This window comes from Galeopterus variegatus, unplaced genomic scaffold (assembly GCF_000696425.1).
Source record: "Galeopterus variegatus unplaced genomic scaffold, G_variegatus-3.0.2 Scaffold1360, whole genome shotgun sequence".
NCBI lineage: Eukaryota > Metazoa > Chordata > Mammalia > Dermoptera > Cynocephalidae > Galeopterus > Galeopterus variegatus.
In genome coordinates, this window is record NW_007727471.1 from 137,994 (window position 1) to 149,418 (window position 11,425).

General features: G+C 63.9%; 3 protein-coding genes across 3 annotated transcripts in view; all 3 read right to left on the reverse strand.

Annotated features, from left to right (window-relative positions):
- Window positions 1-2,272, reverse strand: part of SLC34A3 (solute carrier family 34 (type II sodium/phosphate contransporter), member 3) — a 5,230-nt gene extending 2,958 nt beyond the window's left edge. Inside the window, exons 1-8 of the mRNA XM_008576501.1 lie at window positions 2,188-2,272; window positions 1,854-1,943; window positions 1,262-1,381; window positions 1,039-1,182; window positions 853-964; window positions 569-764; window positions 235-327; window positions 11-92 (exon numbers count right to left, since the gene is read on the reverse strand). Of these exons, the coding sequence (XP_008574723.1) occupies window positions 11-92; window positions 235-327; window positions 569-764; window positions 853-964; window positions 1,039-1,182; window positions 1,262-1,381; window positions 1,854-1,943; window positions 2,188-2,272 (922 nt within the window). The remainder of the gene's footprint in view (window positions 1-10; window positions 93-234; window positions 328-568; window positions 765-852; window positions 965-1,038; window positions 1,183-1,261; window positions 1,382-1,853; window positions 1,944-2,187) is intronic.
- A 2,657-nt stretch (window positions 2,273-4,929) lies between these two features.
- RNF224 (ring finger protein 224) lies at window positions 4,930-5,400 on the reverse strand. The gene has a single exon (XM_008576503.1). It carries the CDS (start codon window positions 5,398-5,400, stop codon window positions 4,930-4,932), a length of 471 nt encoding a protein of 156 aa, XP_008574725.1.
- Window positions 5,401-7,958: 2,558 nt separating this feature from the next.
- Window positions 7,959-9,659, reverse strand: CYSRT1 (cysteine-rich tail protein 1). Its single transcript, XM_008576471.1, is given in 3 exon segments — window positions 7,959-8,620; window positions 8,968-9,026; window positions 9,029-9,659. Coding segments are annotated over 3 exon segments (834 nt in total). The 5' UTR covers window positions 9,370-9,659; the 3' UTR covers window positions 7,959-8,186.
- Window positions 9,660-11,425: the final 1,766 nt, after the last annotated feature.

Sequence of the window (11,425 nt, forward strand, 5' to 3'; positions counted from 1 at the left end):
CGGGCCTCACAGGGCTGCCTGTCCGCGGGGGCCGTTGCGTTCCTCTCGGTGCAGGGGTCGAAGGCTCCGCATTTGCCGCCGCTCCCCTCGGTCTGGGAGGGCAGGGAGGACTCAGGATGGACTTAGTGGCAGACGGAGGTCAGACAGATCGAGGATCAGAGTGGGTGGGGCTGGTCGATTTGGCGGATTGGAGGTCAGGCGTCAAATGAGGGGCTGGGGTCAGAGGCACCTCACCGTCTCCCCCTTGGTGCCGCACCATCGCTTAATGAGAGTGCTGCTGTTGGTGGCGTTGCCTGTGGCGCTTCCCATAATCACGTTGGTGTCCAGCTGGGAGACAGAGCGGTGGTGATCCTGTGCTGGACACTCCCTCAGGACTCACCTGGGGCTCAGGTGCTGACAGGGTCCAGTCCAGCCCAGCTGTGCCCGCTTACGCCTCCTCCTCCCCCAACCCAATGCAGGGCCCAGACCCTCCACCTCAGTCTCATCTAGGGTAGGGCCTGGGTCTTCGCGTTCTCTCCTCCAGTGTGCTCGGACAAACCGGGCCCCCCAAGGTGGCAGCCGTCCTCACCTGCACGATGAGGTGTGTGAGTGGCTTTGTCAACACCTTGAGGATGTCCGGTGCCTGCACCCCGGGCTGCAGGCTCGTGGCGCCCAGGGCCAGCTCGCTGAGCCTCTGCAGCATGGCTGTCGCACTCTCCAGCGGCAGCAAGATCAGCACCGTAAGCCAGTTGAAGATGCCATGAACAGCCGAGCCGCTGAAGGCCCTGTAGCCACATGGAGTGGGCTGGTCGGGTGGCCTTGGCTATGCCTGCCACTGCAGCCCCTGCCCCCTGCCCTCCCACCCTAACTCACCTCTGAAACTCATCCCGGTCTCCCGACTGTGCCATTGAGACCAGGGTGCTGGTGATGGACGTGCCCACGTTGACACCCATGATAATGGGCACAGACGCCTGGACTGTCAGCACTGTGGGGGTGTCGCATTAGCCTCCCTGCCCACCCTACCACCCCCACTCCCCTGGGGAGGGCAGAGGCACATACACTTGGAGGCCACCATGCTGACTACGATGGAGGAGGATGTGCTAGAGCTCTGCACAAGGACTGTGACCAGTACACCAATGACCAGTCCAGCCACAGGGTTGGACAGCACCACGTTGTCCTTGAAGATGTTTCCAGTCACTCTGCCTGTGCCCAGGAGACAGGTGCATTGAGGCTACGAAAGGCTGGTGGCCCACCCCCGCCCGGGCCGCCTCTAGTCACTCACTGCCCAGCAGCTGGAAGGCAGAGCTGAGGGTGTCCAGGGAGCAGATGAAGAAGTAGAGGCTTCCCAGGAGCCCCCAGGCTTTGAGGAAGCTGATGACCACCCAGCCAGCCATGCTGAGCTCTGAGGACACAGGGCATGGCTGTCCTCACCCAGACCTTCATCCTGTCCAGCACCCCTCCCAGGCCCCTCCCTCCTCTGGCCCCCTAGGACCCCCGTTCTGTCCCACCATGGTAGGGCCCTATTTCCTCCTCTTCTGCAACCCCCAGTGCAGAGCCTGAGCCCTCCCCTCTTACGCTGCCCAGGGCAGGGCCTGGGTCCCCCACACTGTGCTCTCTCCTGTGTTCCCTTGCAGAATGGCCAAGCCAACCGCCCCGGGCCTGCCAGAAGCGTAACCATGAGCAGGTGGAGGAGGAGGGGAGGGTCTCCATCTCAGGACAGGGCAGCCAGCCGAACGGAGGGGCACTGGTCTCCCAGGCAGGGCCCTGCACGGCAGGTTTCCCTGAGGCTTGTTTAGGCAAGCCCCCACCCTGCCCTCTCTCCCCAAGGATCCGGGGAGTGGGAGGCCTATCTGCCGCTCCAGTACCCCCAGTACCTTTCCAGGACTGGCCAATGTCCTTCAGCTGAAGAAGGGCCCAAAGGTCTGTGCCCCCCTTTTCCAGGCCTGGGGCAGAACTGGAGGTCCCTGCAGGGGTCGGAGCCAAGTCAGGCTGTTTCCAGGACCCCCACCCAGGGCAAAAGACGATGAGGCACAGGGGATTAGGGGGAAGACAGGGATCTCCAGCTTGTGTGGCCCTGACCAGTGTCGTCTTGAGCCCAAGGGGGCACTCTAGGACACGAGCTGGAGCCCCTCTCTCCCTTGCCCAGTGCATGCTATCAGGAGAGGGCGGGTGGGCAGGCCGAGCCTGGGGAGCTGAGGCTTCTGGTACCTGCATTTCTCACACTCCGGTCCACCAGGTCAACCAAGTCCAGCGTGGGGTGGGGGACCTGTCCACCAGTGACGGAATTCGGCATGGATTTCAGGCAGGGACAGACCCAGGCCCGGGCCCAGATCTGCTGGAGGGAAGGGCAAATCAGAGGCATCTCTCCCCCGCTCCACCCTGGCCGAGCAAGCTGACCTGAGGCCTTGGCCACTGCCCTCCCTTCCCACTCCTTGCAGGCCTTGGTGACCTCCCCATTTCCTTCGTCCACAGGAGGATGACTACAATGACCTTGGGCGGCTGTCAGGCAAGCCCAGTCCAGTTTCAGGGGAGGCCTGGCTCCCCAGTTCCAGCACTGGTCCTGGCTGGAAGAAGGCCTGGCAAGTGGCCAAGGAGGGCACAGGGTGCTAGGGTGCTGGGTGTGGGCAGAAGTGGCCAGGATCTGGGCAATGCAATCCCGGGACCTCTTTTATCAGGTGTCACCAGGGACACTGCGGATGGTCCCGATTTAGACTTTGGCATTTGATATCAATAGGCGATGACTTGGCTTGATAAGGGTCCCACACCCCCATAATGAGGAGTAAGGCAAGGGGCTTTGGCGCCCCCATCCCTAAGGCTATTCTCCCCACAGCTTCTGCCTCTACCTGCTGGGTCTAGAAACACACACCCCCTACCCCCGCGCACATAGAGCCCTCCCCGTCCCCTGGGCTCAGTTCCCTGGGCTCAGGGCTGGGGGGCCCTTTGTGTCACCCCTCCCTCCTGCCTGCCCCAGGCTGGTCTTTCTTGCCCTTAGGTCCTGGAGGCTCAGGATGGGGCCTAAGTCCTGGGCCTGGAAGTCCCCAGCCCTGGCCTCACTGTCCCTGGGCCCCAGCCTGGTTCTAGGAGCTCCTACCTGTGTGGGTGGTGAGGGGCACCTGCAGGGAGGAGACACCAGGAGGGACCAGCTGCAGGTCAAAGATCCACTGGGTGCGCACATGATCTGCTGTGTACCCAGCCCCATTAATGTTTACCCAGGAGCTGAGGCCCCCAAGGGGATACCCTGCCTGGCCCCAAGGTCCTTGTCACCCTGGGGCTAGGAGCTCCAAGCCCCCAGCCCAACCCTCTGGAGTGCCGTTTCTCCTGGGGATGGGCTCCGAGTTAGGCCGGGGGCATTGCAGGGCAGGAAATTGGCCCTCAGTACTGGACGTCCGTGAGGAGGCATCTGTGTGACCTAATGGACACTCCACACCCACCCAGGCAGGATGTCCCTGCTCCAGCTGGGGCCGCCTGGGGGCCCATGAGAAGTCTGCCCAGTGCCCTGCGTGTTCCTCAGGGCTCTGCAGATCTTATTCTGATAGGAGGTGGGAGGGAAGCCCTTTGCACCAGGTGGGTGAGGAGGATACTATCATGAGAAGTCTGCCCAGTGCCCTGCGTGTTCCTCAGGGCTCTGCAGATCTTATTCTGATAGAAGGTGGGAGGGAAGCCCTTTGCACCAGGTGGGTGAGGAGGATACTATTTTTTGTGTGGCCCAGGAAGGCACCGGCCCCTGAAGTCAGCCAGTTCAGATCCAGGTTCAGAGCAGGACTGCACTGGGCAGCTGCTCCTGGAGCGCTTAGCCTCGGTGGTGGCCGGCAACGGTTGAGGGTGTCCTGTCTCGATCTGCAGAGGGAGGGCAGCGTCCTTTCCGCAGGCCACATCAACCAGATCACTGCCTAACCCCCACCAGCACACCTCTCCCTGGCTGAGCCTGCCCAGCCCCATCGCTGGTGGGTTGGGGCCGGGGCCTCCCCTACAGGCCTGGTCTTCCCAGGAGACCTTCTGGCCCCAGCGCCCTGCTCTGCTGGCCACCCAGCTGCATCACTGTGAGGGTTGGGGGACTTTGCCCCAGAGAAGGGGGAGGCTTGGAGTGTCCACTCAGCAAGTTCTCTCTTCCCTCCCCACCTGCCTCGTGCTGCCCCCCCAGGGACTCCCGAGTGACAGCTCCTTCCTATGGGGATGAGGATGTTGCAGCCCTGACTGGGGCTGTCGCCAGCATCGATGGCCTCTGGCACCTGATCTAAGGATCTGTGCAGTGGCTACTGGAAGTCAGGAAAGGGCCCAGCATGGGATCCACCAAGTTGACCTGTGAGACCTCAGGCAGGTCCGGACCCTCTGTGGGCGTCAGAGCTGGCCCCACCCATGGCCTTCTCCTTTGATGCCTGTCTATGTGCCTGCAGGGGGCCCTTCTGGAACAGTGCCTGACACACAGTGGGAGCTCAATGAACTTTGTTGAGTGGATGAACTTCGTAGGGCTGCCACGCAGGTCGGGGTGAAGGCTGTGGCCCTGCTTGCCGCCCTTGCTCACACTTCTGGGACATTTTATAGGAGAGGAGACCTGCTCTGGTATGGCCCATTCAGGAACAGCCTTTGCCTGGCCTGCCCCTCTGGCCTGCAGCCCAGGCCCCTGGGACTGGCCACCAGAGCCTCTCAGAAGTCATCCTCTGAGCTGAGTCCAGGCCTGGGAGGGGCTTAGAGATGACACAAACAGCAGTGTCCCCGCTGAGCAAACACAGGTTAGCTCAGGGTCTGGGAATTCTGGCTGGGATAAGTAGGAGGTCATCAGCTTCCTGTGGAGTCTCATGGCACTATGGCCATAGCCCCCAACCTCAGGCTGCGACATGGGGATGTTCATGGCTGCGGTGGCACCCCGTGCAGGGCCACATGGGGTTGCATCCAGGATGCCCTGCCACCAGGTGGTTCTGTTACCCCTGCAGGAGTGTGAATGGCCAGAGCTCAGACCCCAGGTCTGCCCTGGGGGTCCCAGCAGAGGCTGCCACAGCCCCAGTAGCAGCATCTGGGCCGGGAGAAGTGAGGCTGGGGGCCCAAGGTGGGGCAGAGCCTGGATGGCTGCTGCGTGATGGTGGCGCTGCCTTTGAGGGGTGCTGGGGCCCAGGACTCCACTCTTGATGGCTCCCGCTCAGCCTTGACTGCCAGGAAGGCGGCCAGGTCAAGGTCCAGCATGGCCACCCCTCCGCGGGGCATGGGCGTGCTCTGGCGGCACTGGGGGCAGGGGATCCAGCGCTGCTCGAGTGCTGGTGTGTCCAGCCGCCGCACGCACGCCTGGCAGAAGGTGTGGCCGCAGTAGAGGCGGCGGGGCAGGTGCCTGGAGAGGTCATAGGCCGAGTAACAGATGACGCAGTCACTCCGCCACATGCCAGCGGCTGTCCCCTCCTCTAAGGCCTGGGGACCCTCTGGCTGCAGCATCCTAGGGGAGGTGCGCGGGGAAGCCAGTGGTGGGCAGCAGCACAAGGCACAGCCGTCCCAGCCATCTCTGCAACCCTGCATGGACTCTGAAGGGACGGGATGCTGGCCCCAGGAGCCTACCCCAGGTGACAGGAGCCAGTTCTGAGGGGTTGGTAGGTGCTTGGAGAACTGAGTGGGAGGGTGGTGGCCAGTAGGGCGAGCAGACACCAGGGTCTGGGCACACCCCTGACTCCTGTGGCTGCCAGCCAGGCAGCATCCTGTCCCACTGTTGGGTCCTCTTCCATGGCCGCTCCCCACAGCCCTGGGCCCCCACCCACCCAGCCCACCTGAGCCCCAGGCCTCTCTTACCTGCATCCGCTCCACGGGGTGGCTAAGCCTGGGCAGAGGGTGGCCAAAGGGGGTTGGGGACCTAGAGCACTCTGCAGCTCCCTCTTTGGGCTCGCATTACTAGCCCCAGCGTGGGCAAGTCAGCAGGGAGGCAGGTGGTGTGCTGCAGGTGGGAATGGGCTCCCCTTTCACCACAAGGCACTTGCAACTGGATCTAAAAGCCCCACCCCCGCTGCAGGAGATAAGGTGCCCCTCCGGCATCCCTCCCCTGCTCAGACGGAGATCCCAGGCCTGGCCTTGCAGTTCTCCTCGCCAGTGTCCTGCCCTCCCCCGCTGTCCTCCCCTCCCACACTCTCATACCGTCCCCACCCCCATACTGAAAAGCTTTCCTCCATGGCCTGGGTGGTGCCTGTTGCAGTTCTCCTCGCCAGTGTCCTGCCCTCCCCCGCTGTCCTCCCCTCCCACACTCTCATATCGTCCCCACCCCCATACTGAAAAGCTTTCCTCCATGGCCTGGGTGGTGCCTATTTTTCAGACTTCAGTTCACATGTTGGCTCCTCCAGGATGCCTGCGGGGAACCCCATTGGCTTGGCCCTGAGGGCCCCTGCCCCTCTGCAGGCTCTGGCACAGTGTCCGTGTCCGCGTCGATTTGTGTGACTCTTCACCATCACCTTCGTCCCTCTGTGAGCGGAGTCTCTTCCTATTATGGGACAGCAGCCAGCCCACTCGGCCCCGAGGTGGCGCTCAAGGGCCATGTGTGGAGATTCCCCACTCACAAACGGGGACCACCCGCATCAGCTCTGGGAGGTGCAGGGTGCTGTAGACAGCCCCAGAGGCCCCCACCGGAGGGCATCTCCCAGTTGGTGTCTGCCCGTCTGCGGCCTCTGGGCCAGCCCAGGGACGTGCAGATTCCAGGAGTTGGGGCCAGTGTTCCTAGTTATGGGGACCTCACGCAGAGTAGGCTTGGGAGGCTGAGAAGGCTTAGGACGGGTGGGCAGGGCACCCAGGACCACTTAATCTCTTCTGGGAGGAAACCAAAGCCCGGAATGGCCTCTCCCTACTCCTACCCTCCCCCATGGGAGTTGCCTCCAGGACTGGTTGGACGGGTCCTGTCGTTGGCCTGGGTGGGGTCATTCCCTGGTGGGGGCCAGCCATGGAGCAGAGACAGGGAGCCTGGGACACCAGCTCCCTGCGCAGAGTCAGAGGAATGACCCGTCTATCCCACACCCAGAGTCCTCTGCACGCCACGCACTGTGCATCAGGCGAGGGCTGGCATGGCACAAGGACCTGTCCATCCTGCGTGGCCAGCTTGGACTCCACCTCTGCTCTGTGTCTCTGCCCCACCCCGGAAACGTCAAGGTGCCCGGTGCTGATCTCACCGCTCTCCACCTGCCCTGGCATCCTGGCCTCCCCAGTGGTGAGGTAACACTCAGGCCAAGCAGTGTGGTTCCTCATACGCAGCCCCAGACAGGCGTCCCGTGCTGCTCCCATTGACGGGGACCTGGGTTGTGTGTGGGCCAGGCCAGCGCCATGTCGCAACCTCCTCCCAGCCCCTTCCCTGCCTCCCCTTCAAGGCCTGGCTCCAGCCACCTCCTCCAGGAAGCTCAGTCCCTGAGACAGGACAGCCAGTGAGCAGCTGGCCTCGCCACACGGCTGATGTACAGGAATTAGATGTTTCATGGGAAACCAGAAAAACATCCCTGCCAAGGTTGGGAGATGACTCATGGTAGGCAGGGCTCCCTCCTGCCTGCCCGGGCCCTTCCGTCCTGAGCTCCCACTCCCCGAAACCTGCCAGCACCAGCCCCACCCACCACCCTCTGCCAACCTGATCCTGCTTTTGGAGGCCTTTCTCGGGGCTCCCCATCTCCCCCACATCCCCATACATGGTATCCTCCTGCTGTCTGACCATGGATTGACCTCATCTCACAGCCTCAGCCCCGGCCCTAGGGAGTGCAGGGCAGGTCAAATCCAGGCCTGGCCAGGCCACGGCGGTGGACACTCCCACTCCCCATGCAGCCTCTGGGTAGAACTGAGACCCACAGGGCAGGTTAGAGTGTGGATGTCATGAGGCAGTGGCTTCCCCAACCCTGGAATGACCCACAGAGGCTGTGTGTGTGTGTGTGTGTGTGTGTGTATGTATACAAAGGGCAGATGCTGTTGTCCAGCCTGGGACCCCTCCCAAAGGGCCAGTGGCAAAGAAGAGTCGCCGGGACAAAGCTCACCCTGCTTTATTGCCTGGGTTTTGAAGGAGGTGGTCAAGCATGTCCCATCATGGCCAGTACCTGGGGCTCCAAGTCAAGGGGCCCAGGGTGAGCTAGCAGCCTTCCTGGTGGGTAGGTGCCACTGTCCAGGGCAGAAAGTGGCCAATGCCCTGACAGTGGCCACTCCAAACGTCCGGGCACTACCTTGGCCACCGCAGCAGAGGCCTGGTCCACAGCCCCGGCAGGGTGGTGGGTAGGCTAGGAGATGACGCAGCAGCAGCTGTGGCAGCGGCAGAAGCGGGGACAGTGGCAGCAGGAACAGCAGGGGCAGCAGCAGCAGTGGTGGGCAATGTCATCCCCACGCCCCATGGGCGGCCGGCCAGTGTAGGTCAGTCCTGTCGGGCGCTGCCCGCTGCTGTAGGGGTTGCCGGGCTGTTGCCAGGCCTGCTGGCTGTGGAGGGGGACAGCACCCTTGGCGCCCTTGGGTTCTGGGACTTCGGTGGGCTGCAGGAGGTGGGCTGGCTCAGGGGCACAGGGCCCCACGGGCAGAGGCTGCATCTCTGAGGACGAGGAGGAGGAGGAGGGGATCACCTCTAACTGCTGCCCCAGGTCAGGCCGCAGGTGAGCCCTGGGGATGCTGATGTGGGTGTAGGGGTTCTTGACGACCATCTCGTGGGGGTCCATGGCCCAGCCTGCCGGGTGGGCAAGGAGATACAGAGAGCAATTTGGTGGAGGGGCAAGACTACTCCAGAGCCTGCAGTCCAAGAAGTCCCCCACCCCAGGAAAAGCCTGCCTTGCCAAGTGCCAGCCTCCTTGAGGTGTCCAAGTGTGTGCACAGGCCTGCGTGTCATGGAAGTGAGCCCGAGTGTGAGTGAGCAGTGGGGCCAGCTGCTACCCCCCAGGAGTGGCACTGTCTCTGAGATGGAGCTGTGTGGGGGAGGCTGGGAGACACAGCTGAGCTGGTGCTAGGAAGGGGAACCCAGGGGCTGTCCCCGGGGTACTCCTGAGCGCAGGGAAGTCCCTATGGCCAAGACCTCACCTGCAGTGGCAGCAGTGGCAGTCTGTCCGCTGGGTCCTCCAGGCTCCAGGTCCCAGTGCTGGTGAGTTGAGCCACTGGCAGCGGGCTTTTCCCTCCTTGGGAGGGGCGGGGCCGTGGGGCGGGGCTCATAGATGGGGTTCCTAAGATCCCAAAAGGCCCCAGCAACTGGAGCACAATAGTTGGCCCACCTGTCATTCTCAGGTGGGTGGCGGCCAAGGCCTGGGCTCTGAGGGGCACTGTCAACCTGGGGTGACTCAGCCACAACGCATCCAGTGCTTGCCCTGGGCCCTGCAGGGCATCTGCAGCTCTGCAGGGAGGAGGCCAGGAGGTGAGCCTGGGGTCACGGCCCCAGAAAGGAAGTGGGGTCAGGTCCTCAGTTCTGGGTCCAGGGTCCCCAGCCATTGCCCACGCACCTCAAAGCCCCTACTGGGGCAGAGTTCCTCTCTGTGACCCCCAGCCTCTACCCAGCAGAGAACAGCATGTTTGAGAGCACAGATTACTTGGAAGGTTTTCAGCTTTTTTAACTGATAAAAAATGTTTGCTGTACACACCTTTGTGGGTAAATCTTACTTATGATTGGTGACACGAGCTTCAGGCACAAGTGACATTTCTACCTTATTTCTGAAGCTACAGTTTCCCTCTGGTTGGTGGGTTTGGGGACCACATGCTCCCTCGCCCCTTCCGCAGCGACCCCATCCTCGGCCCCGGCACCTCTCCCTCGTGTAAGGTGATGCGCAGGGTCGCCGTGGGGCTGGGGTTGTGTGACAGCGGGTGTAAGCGCTCGAGTCCGGGTCTGGCCCTCGTGGGCTCCCCCTGGGGCGACCCGGGGCAGTAGGGCGCCGCCTGGACCCCGCACTCCAGGCCTTGGCGCCCGAGGTAAGCACCAGGAAGGGCGAGATCAAATCAGACGAGGCCCGGAGGCCAGGATGACCGGGGTGACCTGCGTGGGGCCGGTCAGACCGGTCCGGACGCGAGTTCTGGCAACCCGGCACCAGACGTGGGACGACTGGGTCTGGGGTCTCCGGACTTCGGAGGCAGACGACACAGGCCCACTGCGCAGGCGCCGAGAGCCTCGCGCGCCTCTCCTGCAGACTCCGCCCCTTGCTGCGCTGGGACCCTGGCGCATGCGCAGACCAGGGCGGGGCGGCCGACGGGAACTGTATTCCCCAGAAGCCTCCGCGCTCTAGGGCTTCCGGCAAGGCCCGGTTCGGAGGCACAAGTACTCGGCTTGGGACGCCCCTGCTCTGAGCAGCGAGGCCGGAGAGACCTGGGCCTGGGCGGGCTCTTGCACGGGGGCGGGGCAGGGGGCGGGGCCTTGCGAGGCCTCTGGGCGCACGTCGTGCCCTCGGGGCAGGGTGCGCTCCAAGCCCGCCCAGGCTGCCTGGTTGCCGCATCGTCATGCCCGGGCCCCTTGCCGCTCCTCCCGCTGCGCTCGTGCTCACCTGCACCTCTCACACCTGCCGTCTCTGAATGAGTCCAGACGCCCGCCCGAGGGCCATAGTCCCCGTGGGCCGGGACGCTCCTCCGGCTTGTTCTGCCCGCATGCGCGCCCTCCCCGGGAACACCGTCCCCTCTGGGTCCTGCGCCCTGCGCTCTGGGGCTCGGCCACAGTCAAGTGCAGTGTGGCCTGTGCCTGTGCGGAGAGAGGGGCTGTGGCCTGAAGGAGGCCGGGACTGACCAGAGCCAGGTGCAGGGCCCAAGGCTGAGCGCAGGAGCGGCAGGGCAGGGGACGGTACTCTGGGGCCCCCGAAGCCGTGTGTGCTTGGTTCTGCTCTCACCCGAGGGCTCCCCAAAGGCAGGGGGTGTATACCTGGGGGGCAGTGAGCACTGGCCTGAGGAGGAAGCAGGAAGGAATGGGGCCTCCCTGCTGGGTGGGGTCAGCTTAGCACACAACCGTGTGACAACGGGGCGCGTGCTGACCGGGTGGAATGCCGGAAGGGGCCACCGCACCCTGTGTAGGCGCGTGTCCTGGGCGGGCTGCCCTCCACCCCGCGTGCCGACCTCCAGCTCGTCCGGCTCTGACCCCGCACACCTCCACCACACCCGCCTGCCCGCCGCCCTCCTCCGCTCCTCGGGACCTGCTTGCCCACCCCTGCCTATGCCCCCATGCTCACATCGCCCTCTCTGAGCCCGCCAGTGCGGGGCACAGCCCGAGCCGCAGAAGTCCGGAGGCATTCCCGCTGGGGGCCGGGTGGAAGGACAGGCGGAGACCCTGACTGTAGAGGGGCACACGAGGCAGACGCAGGCTGGGGCCCTGGGAACCAGCTTCCCTGAGAGCCACCTCTGAGGTCCCCTCCCCCCTTTGGCATCGTGAGGCCTCATAACGTGCAGGAGGAGAAAAGCAGGACCTCCCTCCAGAACTGGAGCGGGAGGCTCCCCGGGACCCAGGCTCAGCCAGGGGAGGGGGCTGGGGGCGACGCGGGGATCTTGACCCGTACACAGCCCGCTGGGGAGGGCG